The following is a 16110-nucleotide window of genomic DNA, read 5'->3' as shown; positions in this document are numbered from 1 at the left end:
AAAGCTCATATTAACATGAACTAAGGTTTTTTGCCCTTCCATCAAGCTTAGTTCTCATTTGCATTAGGTCTTCCAAATGTAAATGAAAATAAAAAAACACAAAATACAAAAAGATCAATAACATACAAACATTTTAAAATTGTACAGTATGTTACATTTTTTAAAAACAAAAACTATTTACAGCAAAAAAGAATTATCTTCTTCATGCACACTCTGCTATATTCTAATCACGCCCTTGAATGAAGATTACTTAATCCATGAAAGAAAAAATGGAAAAAAGTTAAACAAGAAAATATGAAAGGGCCTGTTTACAGACTTTACTGTAATTAAGTCATTAATTAAAATAATATTCATACCTTCATTGAATGAGGCCTTTGCAGGGTGATGCAGTCAATAATGAACCTGAGCTTCTTAGAGTAGGGATTATCTAGCTCCGGTAATGAATTCTGAAAAATAAAAATTAGGTTTACTTACCAAGAGCCATTTCAAGTGCAATAATCTGTATTACACTAATTATGTTAAAAGTGTATTTAACAATATTTTAAGATACACAAAACTAAATAACAATTAATGGTTTTCTAAACCATATATAAACTGTTTTATAAATTTAACTGCACAGGGAACATGGGATTTACAGTACATTACACATTTTATATAAAGAATTTAAATATACAAGTACCAGTAACTTGTTGGCCTGAAGCTTTTTATACTTTATATCTATTTATATATATTATTTATTTATATTTATATCTATTTAATGTTAGCTTTTTAAAAAAACTTCTGACTCAATATACTACTTTAATTCTAGTAAAATGTATATATCTTAAAATTTAGTATCTAGTGTCAAAAGCGGTACAGCATACTAGCTGCAGCAATTAATTTAAATGGGTACTGTACTTCATCATTTTGTATCTAAATGCTGCAGGAAAGGGCAAAAGTTTGCAAAAATTGCCAAGGTAAAGAAATGAACACATATCTGCAAAACTCTAAACAGGCCATTCAATGTTTTTTAATGCACACACAGAGATCCCAATCTCCATATTGTGTATGTTTCTGTCAGCTGGAATATCATGTACCATTTAAACCTTATCACTAGACAGATAAGGTCTTGGTTAATTTCCACTTTTGTATTACATCTCATTTCTCTTTATAAAATCTTTATATATTTATCATGCATTCAGCTTATCTTGTTATATGATCTTTCAAAATCAGAAAGAATAGGTCATACTTCCATAAAAAATACATCATTTCGCATATCAATTTTATTCAGACAATAATATTGAAGCTGCCAATAGCTTTTGGTTTCCTGAAAGGTATACAGACTACAGCAATCAGTGCAATTTGCCCTTACCAAATAGTATTACATAGAAATGTGTTCCCAACAAATACAACAAACTCTTTGATTTTTAACTTGTATGTTTAATTTGTGAGTGGTTATATCTTGGTAAAGGGAAAGGTGGTGTTTTATAAGCAATTCAATAGGTAATTACTCAAAATATTTAGAAAATTTTAATGATTGCCTGATCATTAATCGGTAGCAAATACATACAATCTTCAAGGGGAAAGTTGATACTTTAGATGTAAAAATGGAGATGCCATTGGAATAAACCACGGTAGCACCAAATAAACCTGGAATTCATATGTGAGGACCAGCCAGCAGTATAAGCCAGTGTGACACCCAATGCTGTCCTTAAGACTTGACAATATAATTTCTCCCCTGCCATCTTCTCAACAAAGACTTGACATCTTACCGCTTCTGTGCTGATGTGTGCAAATGATGGCACGTTGAAAATGCTCTGGATGAGCTCTGGAGGACAGGACTGGCCCAGCCACAGGAACATGTTCTGTCCATTCTCCAGCAGAAAAATGCCTCCATCAGACAGTCGCTCTTCTGAGCAGCGCACAGGAGAGGGCATCACATCACTGCTCACATCCACATTGTGCTGGCCAAATAACAACACATTTATATGGCATTTCTTACAAAAAGGACATTATCTCACAATTATATCAATTAATGTAAATAATTTTAAGATAGCAGTTTAAAAGCAAGCACATAAAAAAACTAAGAGGGACTGTTGTGCAATATGGAGTGTTTTATGAATTTCTAAAAGATTAAAAAAAAACATAATGGCTTCCACACTTGGTAATTATAAGCAGATTTAATTTAATCTAATTACAGTGCATAACGGAGATCATTATCATACAATCACTTCTAAGATGATAAAATAGCTGTATTTAACTCACTGATTTTAAATTTTAAAAAAAGGATACAGTAGACCACTTAATTAAAACATGTTCCTACTGTAACAGTAGTAGCAGTTTTGCTGTATTTGAATCATTTTTTTTTATTATTTAATTATTTCCATTAGTTATCAATATATTCAATTATTTATGAATGATAAAAGTACAGAAGAGTTATCTTGCATTTAGTCTCTCAGCTTTGTAGAATGACACTTCTCTCTCTGTGTATTTGAAACTGTGAAAACACTTTAAACAGGGAAGCCTAGTAAATATTGTAGAAGGGCAGCAGATGGAGGCTCTTGTCTGAAATCACATTACCCAGAAGGCAATGGTGAATGTCCTACCTGACCTTGCAGAAGACAAATTGTTATAATGAAAAGGGTAACAAGCTAATGTCTGCCAGCAGGCAGAGCCTGTTGCGTCAATTTGGAAAGTGTATAGTTGTAAAGACCATTTACTCACAACGGGCATGAGTCTCGGGTAGAAGTAGACCTGGGTATCTGCCACATCCATGGACATGACCAGCTGTCTGTGATAAGCTCTTTCATCAGTGGAGAGCTCAGGGCTTCCTACTAGGGCAGAGCTCTTCATCAGCCCATTCATGTACACTGGGAAGATCTTCATTGCATCTGGTAGGATCAGCTGTGAAGAATCGAAGGCAGTGCAGGGTCCATTAATTTAACAAAATGTAATGTTTAAAAACTATGTCATCGAAATGACCATGCTGGAAGAGTAAAAGCATACTATACATCTTGAGCATTAAAAGAAACATTGTGAAATTTTGGCCTATTTTGATCGATAAGCTCTTTCTGACCCTGATACACTCAAGTGACTCAGACGTTTGCACAGGCACTAAACTGGATCTTTAGTGAAGAAGCTGATTATATACAGTACAAGTGATGAGGTGACTTTAACCTTGTGGAAAAAAATATGCTAACATACACAAAGAAAGGAATTCATATTCTCCGCTTAGTAACAGCACACCACCTTTTTGTGGCATTGGTTTGTTGAATCATCACCAAAAGTGGGCTTGACTGAAAAATCTGAAAAGACCACCCTCTTAGCAGTAAGTATGACACAAATGTGCATGCTAACTGCTGCATACAAACAGATCAATCAATGGGGAGTTCCAACTGTGCTGATATTTACCACAGTGTCAAAAAGCACTCCAATTGCATTGATAGATGAGAACCTGCCTTGACAATGCTAAACTGATCACGTCCTATGACCTCACTAGCTGCCCTTCCTATGGACTCATCCTGATGTGACAATGTTCTGCACATCTTTGGGCTGCTCTTATTAATTACTTTCTTGTGAGACAAGAACGGGCATGACACAATGAATTTTCCAGTCATATCTGTTGAATATGGTGTCAACATACACTACCAGGTACAAACATTTACACTTTTATAACCTATAACAATAGCCTGACAATAACTTTGTAAATCTGTTGCAGTTATAAGTGATACAGTATATTTCTCCTGATGCTCAACATGTACAAATCGATTTGGTTTCTCTGATTCTGAAGCATGTACTGTAGATCAACCTAGATGATCAATTACTTTCTTCATGATAAAGGTACAACACAAAGGCCTGTGAGACAGAACCCTAAGGCCTCTCCACAAAGGACTGATAAGTAATTAAAAAAGATTTTAAATATAAAAGTAAAAAAAATATTCCTCACAAAAGAAATACCATGCCTCTAACCTTAGTGCTCAAAGCATAAATTCAGAAACTTAAATCAGAATAAAAATCAATATGAAAAATGCATTTCTACTTGAGACGATTCATTTATATTTGAGCTGAAAAGATTCTGAGACAAAAGAAAGAAAACCTGAGGACTCATTCCAAGTAAGCTTATTTTAAGGCAATAAAACCAAACAAAACAAAATGCAATCTGTTCATACATTTGCACAGATTCATACATAAGTGGCAATCAAACTAAATAGCCTTTATTTACTGATGCAATAACAATTACAGTATGAAGCACAGCCTGCAGCATGTTATTGTAAATTTATGTAAACATGCACACAGTATTTGTATTGCTCAAACAACTAAATCTTGAGTGGAAAAACAATTATAGATGGCACGTTTTCATAGATGAGAGACAACGGGAAGATTGCAATTTGAACATTCTTTCCCCTGCTCAGTCCTTGAATTTGGAGTAACATTTGGCTGACATGCTGTATACTGGGTCAGATAAGTAGTATGTAGAAGTACATACATTAGATGGTACAGTATATACTGTAGATGGAAACTCAACACTGTTACTAACATTACAAGCAATATGCCTTTGAAATGAGAGGTACTGTATGTAAATCTCATCCTTTACGAAAATACTGAATGGAACTAAAATACAAAACATCGGATCTATATGTGTAAATAGATTTTTTTTACCCATTACGTGCAGCCAATATGGGCACAAAACTAATAATGAAAAAAACAGTGATCATTATCCTGGAGTCTGGAGGCCCTGAGAGTACTAAAGTATTGTCCTCAGAAAAAAAACCCATTAAAACTCTTACAGTGATCCATTTTCTATAAGCATATGCATTTTATCTAAGCACAAGCAAGACTGCTCAGTCAAAAGATTTCTGCAATTTTATATTTCAGAAAGCATTACAGCAATTATAGATTTGGAAATAATTATGGAAAGCAGATATAAAATGCAAATGATACATTAATACCCTGGGCATCTAAATAAACTTATTACTTATTGATTATTACAAAATGGCTATTTTCATAGCAGGTGCACTGACATTTTATGTAACAGGCATGACAGATAAATACAGTACATTAGGCTGATTAACATCAATGTTAAACAGCAGGGGGGTCTACAGTGCAAGTCCCAGCCTTGCTGTGCGAGTGGAGGTGAAAAAAAACGCGAGCAACAAATCTGCAACGCAGAATTTATACCAGTTGGCAGGATCATGCAGAATTTTTGTTTTATTCCTTTTGCTGAATCGAAAAAGGCAAGTGTCCGTTTATTGGACTCTTAGCCCTTATTGTCACACACCTTTCCAGTTCGTCCCACAAATGTTCAATAGAGCTCTTGGTGATTATGACATCCATAGACTTATAAAATGGGTAATCTGACAGTTTTCAGTTATGCAGTTATGTATAAATTCCTTAAAATAAACTGACCTCTCATGAAGAGACAATTGCATTTAACAATTGAAATACTGTTAACTGTTACTGCTAATCTACTGTATTGAAAGAAGCTAACAATTTCCTTTCCTTCAGAACCAACCTCTAAGGTAGCTAACTCTCTGAGAATCCATATGTTTAGGCTGCTTAGTGCTTGTCTACCACTGGCTTTTTTACAGTCCTTCTTCCACTTTGAAACCTAATAAGAAAGGCATACATTGGTTAGCATTGTCAGATTCACAAGATTTAAGTGATCTTTACATTACCTGTATCTTTATTAGGAACTGGTTATTTTATCACACACATTTTATATGGGCTTGAAAGATATGTCTTGGCTTTCTAAAGCTATCTTAACAGACTGTCTTTTAATAGATTAAAAAAATAACGCATGGATGTTTTTAAAAATACTATTGAACAATACTGTAAATTTTAAAAATACTCTAAATTTGTCTACTGTTATTCACAGTACTAGGTAACTCAAACCACTATTTACTTTCTAATATGGTAGCCTGAAACTGTTTTATTAGCTGTTAAAGGCAATTTCTAAGAAAGTGAGAACTTTCACAAATAATTACTGATTTAGCAAACTAAATTAAATGTGTGCTTTTTCATCTTTTATTTCTCTCATTTGCATTACTGTGAAAGGGCTAAAATACCTTGTTAGAATGAATGTATTTGATATGTATACTGTATGGTTGTGTCACTCATCAGTGACTGCCTTGAACAGTAAGAAAGCCATCTTTCTTTATGTTTTGAATTCACTCAACAGACAACAGCAATCCAAAAGTAAGTCTGTCAGCAGAATATCTGGTGCCCAGAGACCTGTAGGTAACGACTATTAAGTTCTGAGAAGGCTTAACTCTGGTATCATGTTTGTAATGCTCAGCATTAAAATTCTTTTTAAACTTGAACCCTATCCATCTTTTGTATCTGCTTCATATACAGCTGATTTGACAAAATCCTGCTCCAGTATCTAAAGCTCATACATTCATTTTCATTACAATTCTTACCATTTATCCTTCAATGAAAACATATGTAATAATAACAACTTTATTTTGTTAATACAACTGTCCTCCATGATTGTGCACTGTTAATACAGTACTTTCCAACTCACTGAGTTGTAAACTGTGAATCACCTCGTATAAGGCATCACTTAAAATATTAATAAGCATCAGCATATTTCCCAAAAGCATCAGCATATTTCCCAAAAAAAGATACCTCCACCTACAGAGGAATGTAGTACATATATGTTCTCTTTTGGTGCACATCCATATTTTATCGTAATATTAAAAAGGTCATTTCAATTTTTACAACATAAGATCTTTCTAGAGCTTAAACTCAGGAGCAGAGCGGTGGCTCTGTGGTTAAGGATCTGCGCCTGTGGCTGGAAGGTTGCCGGTTCAAATCCCGCAGCTGTCAGAGAAATCCTACTCCATTGGGCCCCTGAGCAAGGCCCTTAACCCCAACTGCTCCAGGGGCGCTGTACAATGGCTGACCCTGCGCTCTGACCCCAAGTTTCTCTCCCTGTCTGTGTGTCTGTGTCTCATGGAGAGCAAGCTGGGGTATGCGAAAAGACAAATTCCTAATGCAAGAAATTGTAAAGGGTTAATAAAGTAATGTTGTTATTATTATTATTATTATAATCAGTGATGTGGAATACCCCTACAGTCTTACCTGACTTGCTGCAGAGGGGCTAGCGCAGCATTTCCTATAGCAGGCCAGCATGTGTGCAGACTGGCTGACCAGGATCTCTCTCACTGTCTTCAGTGGCTGGTTTAGCATGGCACGGTAAGCTTGGGAGAATGTGTGCAAGAAGGAAAGAGTTATGCATAAAATACAATCAGTGGTATCAAGGCTCTCTTAAGAGATGGATTCTAGTATGCTTTGCCACTTCCTTTATTACTACAGTAATGTGCTCTTACAAAATGTCAGAGGCTGCCAAAATCAGAAGCATGCACAATCAAGGATTTCAGGATTCAAGTCATGTGTTTGTAGATAAACAAATGTGACGATTTAGATTTTCAAAAAGGTGCCTTCATTAATTGTGTAACCTTAAAAAAAGATGGAATTTCTGCACTTGTGGTAACAATACTTAAAGTGTTAATCTATTTAAAGTTAAATTTTATGTACTGTCATTTTCAAGGATAGGTTGGATGGTTCAGGTTGTAATCTAGATCATGTACAGGTGAAACAGGGGGTGTACAGTAAGCACAGTAAATTGTGCCATTTATCATTTACAGTATAATTACTTTATTATAAAGTAACTACTATAAAGTAGTTTCATAGGAAAGTGTTCTGTTTGACTAATATAATTAAATATATTTTTAACTAAATAAATATAAAAACAAGCACAGTAATTCATGTACCAGATAATTTACTTGTGAATTCTAGAGATTCCTTTTCACAATTCTGTTAATACTTAAAAGTGCTAAAGGTGATATTTCTACAGAATGTCAACCTATTATGGAAAAGAAGCATTTTCTATTTTTTTACTTGTGCCATATTCTGTTAGATGCATTATGCATGATTCTCATTCCTTTCTGGTAAGATGGTCTTTCATGTTAAATTATTATTCTAGTTGTGTAACAGAAAATAATAAGGGTAAATTTGTCAGTGTTGCACAGGCTTATTCATTTCAGAGAGCTTCCAAATGTGCTTTCAGGGAAGATATTCCCTTTCTCCTCCATTCTTCCTAGCAAGAACTAAAAGGAATTTTTGCTAGCTTTTCAGGGATTATTTCAAAGAAAATAGCACAGGACGTTTAGCAGAAAGAACCGTCACATTACTCATTGCACATACTGTAACTCACACTGTGATGAAATAAAAGCAAAGTGCAAAAAGGGATTAATTAGTCCATCAAACTGCCATGAAAAATTATTTAGTAAAAATACATTGTTAAAGACCTGGAAAATATGCACTTTAGTTTACAGAGATGTTGTTACCTGATTTGGCGAAGAAATTAATGAGCGCGTCTGTCTCGCAGCTTTTGTAAAGGTCAGCCAACTGTGAGGTGCAATTGAGGCTCAAATTATGGATTCGCAGTCGTCTCTGTCCACCGATTGTTGTATACAGTAAAGCACACTACAAAAAAAAAACACCATACAGTAGCTGTATACTGTACACCAAATAAAATTCCATCGGCTGTGGTTCCTAAAGGAGCTTCAACTTAAAAAAAAAAATTACTGAGGCCAAAATATTATAAACTGAAAATTAATAGGCAGCTATTATTTACTAACTGGATCTTGTGCTAAAATTTACTGTTCTAGTGTTTTATAGGTGCAATGGTTTTTTTAATATACAATAATAAAAACTGTCATACAGTAAATGCTGTACACTATTTATAGCACTACAGTTCCTTTGATGGTAGCAGTTACCCCTTCAAAAGAAAGAAATGAAGAAATTACAGTTTTGTTACAGTGAATGAATCCCCAGTTCATCCGTTGTTTTAAAAAAATCAGACTACAATCTCAGACTAACTTTTCACAATGCAACTACGATGCAAAACTACTCAATAACAACTAAATAACAGTGGAAGTAGGAGCATAAAGTACTGTACAAACGTTTACATTCACAGGTGGATTTCTACATGTAGACGGAAGGTGAAAATAATTTGCGGGCCTTTAATCTGCCGTTATTGTTCACTATGTTCCTCTTAAGCAAAATTAATTAAGTAAAACACAATTGAAATGCGATTTCATCTCTCCTGATTTGCACAATGTAGGCCTGGGAGCCCTAGCAAAAGCACTTGTGGTGTTCAAAACCGTAACACAGTGTCTTACTCATATATTAGTATACCTGTACTAAGGCTCCTGAATCTTCACTGAGTGTGTCATCATGTTTGAACTCGACAGTGACTGCTTTGTCACAGTCCACTCCTGCCATCTCCACATCAGTGGTGTTGTTCATATAAATGGCACCAAAGAAGTCAGTGGCTCTGAAGCCTAAGAAATCAGAAGCATACACAGAAAAGCATTTGATAGCAGAAACACATTACTTTAGAAAACACTTCTAGAAGCATCTTAGAATTTTAACAATCATTCATAAATTATATTCAGTGGAAATATCTGTTTAAACTTAATATGGATCATAATATATGTTTTAGAGTTGTATTAGAGTCCTGAGTGTTTACTGAGACAATTAATATTTTGCTCAAAGTAATAATTACAATATTAAATCACATACAGTTCCACAGGTACTGTACATCCAGGGCCCATTACCTGTGCTTGTCCTAATGCGCATGATACCATCAAATCCTATTGGCTTTTCAACATCTTTTCTTAGGTCACTCAGAAAATGCTCTCCGTCAGCCTGGATCTAAGAAAGAAAGTGCAATTCGAATTTGCCCACTAGATGGCAGCACAGTAAGTCTTATCGCATACTTGAATTAAAACGTATATTTTATACCTTTACTTTTGAGCAGCCATGCAGATATAAAAAAAGACAAAGATACAGTGCAATTCCTATGTTATTATCATTATTTAATGGCACAATAATAAATTAAATACTCATTAAAATAAATTGTTCTGTAACAAAACCTAAGAAATGACCACATAACATTGATGATTCAAAGCATAACTTACAAGTTTCTAAGCCTGTAAATATACACATACTGAGTAAACATGTATTTCAAATTAAATAGCTGTCAAAGATTTAGTCTATTTGCCTTTACCTGGAACTCAAAATGAACACTCTTATAGTTTAGAGTGAGAGCATAAATCAGCAGTCAAAAGAATAATAGGCAGGAATATTAATAAGCTGTTCATCCACCTGCTGTAGTGTGATGACTGGAACCATTGTATGATTTCTTATCTTCCATCTTTCAGACAATATTAACAGTTTACCTGGAAATTGCTGTATTTGTATAGAGTCCCTCCGGTGTGTAATGGGATGGCCCCCAGGGTGGCCACATCCACATACTGGGTGGGGAATAGGAACAGATCCACACAGCAGCTGCTGGAGACGCACTCTTTGGTGAGCTGCTCATAAACACCCTTCTGAGGCTGGAACAGAATCTGTGAAGCAGGCAGCAAGTTTGTTATGTATTTCATTCTGACAGATTAGAAGTTTTTGTTTGAGACTGATAATCAAAAAAGTTGGTACTTTCTTAATAGCATCATTGAATTCATCCACCTATCATCAGCAAACCTATTTTCCTAATGAGTGGCACAGAAAACAGGAGCCTATTCCAGAAAAACTGCAAAGCCTGTAGGACAAAACTATAATTATTGCAATTAATCGAATGCAAATATGAAATATGATCTGCTATTTATTAAGTTTAAATAAACAATTTTTTATACACCAAAATATGGCACCTGTTACTCAATCCTACAAGCGTTTTTACTGCAATTTTTCATATACTCCTATAATCGGTCTGTCACCGTGTGCAGGGATTATTGTTAATGGAAAACACAGCTATTTCTAATAACTCTCGTTAACTCTCATAAAAACACACCTTCTCTTTTTCAGTGTTCACAAGCTTCCTGTCATCCCTGTTCTTCAGTTTCCCAGGGGCCTCAGCAGTAGGTAAGGATGAGTGAAAGATGAAGAGTTTACCACTGCATTCTGCTGCCTAAGAGGAGAGAATAAGATGGATTGGCTTAGATCCATCTTGAATGCCTTGTTTAGGTTTACAGAAATTCAGCTCTACTCCCAGCAAAACTTTACAAAATAGTGGAAGTGTTACAAATCCTGTGTAGACAGTTATGTGTCACAAATCAAGTGCTGAGGCAGTTTTACCAAATACAGGTGTAGTTAATGTATTATGCACTTGTGACCTTCTGAAAGGATTAATATATATATACAGTACTTAATACTCCTTGTTACCCAGTTTTGTTAGAAATGGTCTTTACTATTCATTCATTTTGAGTAACTCAGTCCATTACAGGGTCTTGGTGAGTTGGTGACTTACATTGTACAGTAGATAACATTTACAAAGAAAGGACACACTCTGTATGGGATGCCAGTCACATACTGAGGACATTATGTCCAACATTCTACTCGTGAATATTTCTGGGGTGAATCCTGAAATATGTTTTTATATCTGAGACATCCTTTTGTGGTTTATTCCCAATCAAATAAAACAAACAAAAAATATGAAGTATAAAATTCTAGAGTTTCAGAAAAAGAAGCTAAAAATGCTGGTGTAGTTTGTTGCCAGATGCAGGTATGTGTGTTCTTTAGTTTAATTACTCGCATGTAATCAACAAGTATTATTTAGTAATGTGCTGTTAAATTCCAAACTAGCTGACATTCATCATATATTACAAATATAATTAATGACTTACTTATAAAGTCCTAACTTAATTTCATAAGCACAACAATCTGAACTTAAACGTAAAAATACAAAGAACTCCATCTTATACATTCACAATTTACCAGCAATGGTAAATCAAGAAACTGTAAAAGAATCCATAATAACCACTAGTAATTTAAAACAAAACATAAATCTCATTAAGAAAGCAATCATAATCAAAACCAGCAATCATGGATACATGTTACTGGTCTTTTTATACCTTTTTTTGTTTTAAAAGTACAAATACTAGGAGCTGGAATCATCTACAAAGACTTCTAATTCTGCCTTCCGTATACATGAAGTCTGCAATCACAGACTCATCTGCATTACACAGATAACACTAATCAGTGAAATGGGCATACTGAATTAATTTAAAGGAACATGTCTATAGAGGTCTGCGAGTTTCAATAGGAAAGTTATCTTCCCTAACCTTTAGAGCTTCCATGCCAGCCTGGATAACAGGGGCGAAAACACTCTCGCTTTCATTGGTATCTGCAAACATCTCTGGAATTTGATCCAACAAACTAAAAAAGAAGAAGAAATTAAATCAGTAATATAATTAAAACAATACAGGAAATGACTTACTCTCCTTACTCTTACTTAGTTTGTAGCCAGATAATGTGATAGTCTAAGCTTGGTCTGCTGTATAAAATAAGCTGGGCAAATCTGTACAAAACATTATATTTAACCTAATTTAATTTAACATTATATTAAACCTAATAATATTAAAACTGTGAGACTACAGTTAAGGTAGCGGTGTAAGTTAGCAGTGTTCGGGAGGATATAAATGATCAAGCACTTCTAGAAAACATTTTAAGTGACGATACGATAGGTATGTGTAACATAATACCTAAAAGAATATTTATAATTATAAATTTTAATTTTACATTTATTTCTGTAAGCAGTCAGTCTTTTTGCCAAGCACTTCCATTAACCACACGGCAGAAAACTTTTTTTTTTAAACTGGAATGGAGCTTGCAGATGATGCTGAAAAGCTCTTTTTGCAAAACTATCGTGCTCCTATTTTGACGAAACCCAGAAGGATATCAGTGCGAGCCAGAGCTGAAAGTGCATGCCTCTGTATTTTCTCACACCCTGCAGGTAAAACCAGGGACTTTTTTAAACTGTACTGTGCATTTTGACACATTATTTATGTGCCCTATGCTGGTTACTTTTATTAAATAACTAATTTTTTTACACTTCGTACTTGTTTATGACGGATCGCGATTCGTGGAAGTTAACGAGGAAGCCATCGAGGAGAGGCACAAACATCTCTGCCACGTCAGATACCACCATCATCTGAGGCTGGGCCAGGTTGCTCTTCACGTTGTAGAAATGGAGAATCTTGTTGTAGGTAACAAAACCGACTTTGATAGCTGAGCTTTCTGCATGCTCTTCTCTAGAGGAGACAAAAAGGTTAAGTCATCTCTTACTCGTGAGACATTCTCTTATATATTGTTAAAAGGGAGAGCACCCTTAGCACGCCAACAGTAAAGGGAACAAATAGAAGTTAATTTCATGCTGAAAACAAACTTTTTCTTTTTTGTTGTCTTTGTCTAATGTAAACATTCTGGGAGATTGCTACAGTAAGATAGGTTTATATTGTAAACCACCGACGTTTATTTTTTGCTAGGTATGCAAAGTGGCCAAGGTACTGTATACTTTCTGTGCAATTCTAAAAAAAAATATTCCACAGAGAAATGGTTGGGAAGCAATTGGCACAATAACTTTTGAAGGTAACAGACACATATTGGAAAACTTAAATATCTATAATTTCTGTAGAGATAACCTGTAGAGTTTTTATTTAAATAATGTATACAGCTGTTTAACTGTTAAATTTGTATGGAAAAGCTAATAAAAGCTGCCTGTTCACAAGGGAGAAGACAATACTTAAATACTTCACATAGCTTTGTGGAGTGTGAAACAGCAAGTATTTTCAAGCAAAAGTAGTATTGAGACAAACTTCGGGAATTGAAAGGTCTGACTCATTGTTGTAGGTCTTACAGTAAAAGAGCATGAAGAGTTCAAAGAGAAAGAGAATGCTTTTTGGAAGGACAATGCTAAAAAACAAACAAGTTAACTCAGATGGTTTCAATTAATAGATGTTTTATCTTGCATGTCATGAGACTGTTTTGGAATCACTCATTGCCACATGGCCAAACTAAACATTATACATCACAGCTGACAGGTTTCTCTCTTTCCTTTGGGAATAAGCTTTAAAATGACTTGTTAAACAAAATCTTCTTTATAAAACAAAGAGGGCTTGGATTATACAATACACATAAATCACTGTTCTATTTTCTTCATTATTTTTTAAATAAACATAATTGTATACACAAGTTTATAACATCTAACTGTTTTGAATGTTCCTGTTTTATTCTAAGTCACAAAAGTAAAATATTACACAAAGCACAAAATCAAGCACACAGAATACTAAAACTATTTTAGTACTTATCATCTTTGGACGTTTACACGATATTTTGTAGTTTATTTAGTCTTTCATTCTTCTGAAGAATTCTCAATGCAAAGATTAAATAAAAACATTGGTACAGGGTATTTGTAATAACATTGTTGTTTCCGATATTCAGCAAATAACAGATACAAATACAGTACACATAAACACCTAGAGGCATTATACAGTATTTGCAATAAATGATCATTGGTAACCATAACATTTCTTGTACTTCTCATGCCTCTATAAACATTTTCAGCAGAGCAACTGAATCACCCTTGGACACTAAGGGAACTGTTTTTTTTAATAAGATTTGATTTAAAAGCATGTTTATTGTTATTGTTGAGATACTGGTAACTCTTACAGTAAGTAATGATGATGGGTTGAACTGAAGGTTGTAATACTAGTGGTTTGCTATCCTAGATTGCTTTTACAACCTGTGACCTTTCCAGCAGGTCATACATTAATTTCATCTCCTCGAAGAGTTACAGAACATGAAAAAGGTGGGATGTCAAATGTGGTTTTCATTAACAGAGCTACCTCAAAAGATATTCAATATTTCAGGCTTCACTATTATTCCTGGTGATAAAACCTTTCATACAAGTATGGGAACATTTCTGCCCAATAAGTACTGTATGTTCACAGCAACAGGGGTAAAACATTTTTCTTAAAGTAAAAGCAATAGTTAGACAAGTCAGTTTCCATCTCCATAGTGTTAAAACTTCACTTTGGAATTCTTTTAAAGCACATCAATACAGAGATAGCGAGAATGGCATTAAAATTCTGAACATGAAGGAAATTAGACCTGGGGATTCCAAGACAAAGGACTTTAAAATGCAAGGATGCTTCTTATTTTTAATTGCCACTTCATATTTTATACCAAGAACAGCGCATAAAATTCTCTCTGTTGTAGCAGAAGGAAATCTGTGTTGTGCATCATATCTTCAAATCCTGGGTAATTCTATGACTTTGCCAGCCTAACATTTTGAAACAGGTAATCTGGCGCAGCCTAAAAAGATATTTCATACTGTACCTCTAGGGTTTTAACTGAAGAGCATTCCTTGAGGATACAATTCTGACAAATGAGGAACAAACCACCCAACTATTTCCTGGGATAAGGAGGAGCATGGTATAAAAGGTTCAATACACCTGAAATTGTCTTTTACTGTGACACAGACCAGTAATTAGCAAAATAAGCAACAGCACATTTCATTTTAGTAAGTCTCAAATCTCCTGTAGCTTTCAACAGTTGCCAGGAGTGTAATCTTAAAATACTGGGGACTATATAACAGTTCTGAAGAGATGGCTAACCATCTGTACCTATCTTAGAGAGACTGAGGAAGATGTACTGTAACAGTAAACATGTTTTTAAAGAGGCCGAAAATAGTTCTGCTCCAGGTGGTTGCATTAAAGTAACGAGACAGAGTCAAGTTCAGATTGTAAGAGAATGGGAGATCTGCTGTAGGTGGACCAGGAGGTGGCACTCTTTCCTTCTACAATACCCAAACCAATTCCCTAGCAGGATGGCTGGCTACACTGTGTATACTGTAGGTGTCCTTTGGAAGAGATATTAACCAGTGAGCTCTTATCTTTAAAGATCCCAATGTATACTGATAAGAGTAGAGGCATTACTCTGTCTGCTGCTTCTTAATCAGATCTATCTAAATATCCTCCTTAATTTAAGTAGTAAGGTAATTTCTCACTCATCCACTTGATCTGGTGTATAATGTAGTGTGTAGACTTCCTTAAACATCTGTCCCCTTCTTTGGAATTATTCTAATTAGGTTCACGTCACAGCTGTGAATTGTGGATAAGTCTTGACATGAAGAATTTTCTATTTTAAAACTGCTATCCCAATATGCTGCAATTTAAATACTACCCTGCAATAAATGCCTTATTTGTGTCCCTTGCTTAATCAAATTTCAGAAAGAGGTGGTGAACATTTCCACATAAAGTAGCACCAACCTGTTCTAAATTC

The 16110-nt window shown here is 34.7% G+C and overlaps 1 protein-coding gene across 1 annotated transcript in view; it reads right to left on the bottom strand.

Annotated features, from left to right (window-relative positions):
• Positions 1 to 16110, bottom strand: part of sec24d (SEC24 homolog D, COPII coat complex component) — a 44610-nt gene that overhangs the window by 1922 nt on the left and 26578 nt on the right. Inside the window, exons 12-22 of the mRNA XM_088625524.1 lie at positions 12888 to 13079; positions 12111 to 12204; positions 10841 to 10957; positions 10230 to 10400; positions 9606 to 9702; positions 9184 to 9329; positions 8331 to 8469; positions 7063 to 7181; positions 2704 to 2883; positions 1752 to 1943; positions 357 to 446 (exon numbers count right to left, since the gene is read on the bottom strand). Coding sequence (XP_088481650.1) covers positions 357 to 446; positions 1752 to 1943; positions 2704 to 2883; positions 7063 to 7181; positions 8331 to 8469; positions 9184 to 9329; positions 9606 to 9702; positions 10230 to 10400; positions 10841 to 10957; positions 12111 to 12204; positions 12888 to 13079 — 1537 coding nt within the window. The remainder of the gene's footprint in view (positions 1 to 356; positions 447 to 1751; positions 1944 to 2703; positions 2884 to 7062; positions 7182 to 8330; positions 8470 to 9183; positions 9330 to 9605; positions 9703 to 10229; positions 10401 to 10840; positions 10958 to 12110; positions 12205 to 12887; positions 13080 to 16110) is intronic.

The sequence above is a fragment of the Lepisosteus platostomus genome, chromosome 1, assembly GCF_059453375.1.
Source record: "Lepisosteus platostomus isolate fLepPlt1 chromosome 1, fLepPlt1.hap1, whole genome shotgun sequence".
Lineage (NCBI taxonomy): Eukaryota > Metazoa > Chordata > Actinopteri > Semionotiformes > Lepisosteidae > Lepisosteus > Lepisosteus platostomus.
The sequence above is the reverse complement of the archived record's forward strand: the minus strand, read 5'-3'. Positions and strand labels throughout refer to the sequence as shown.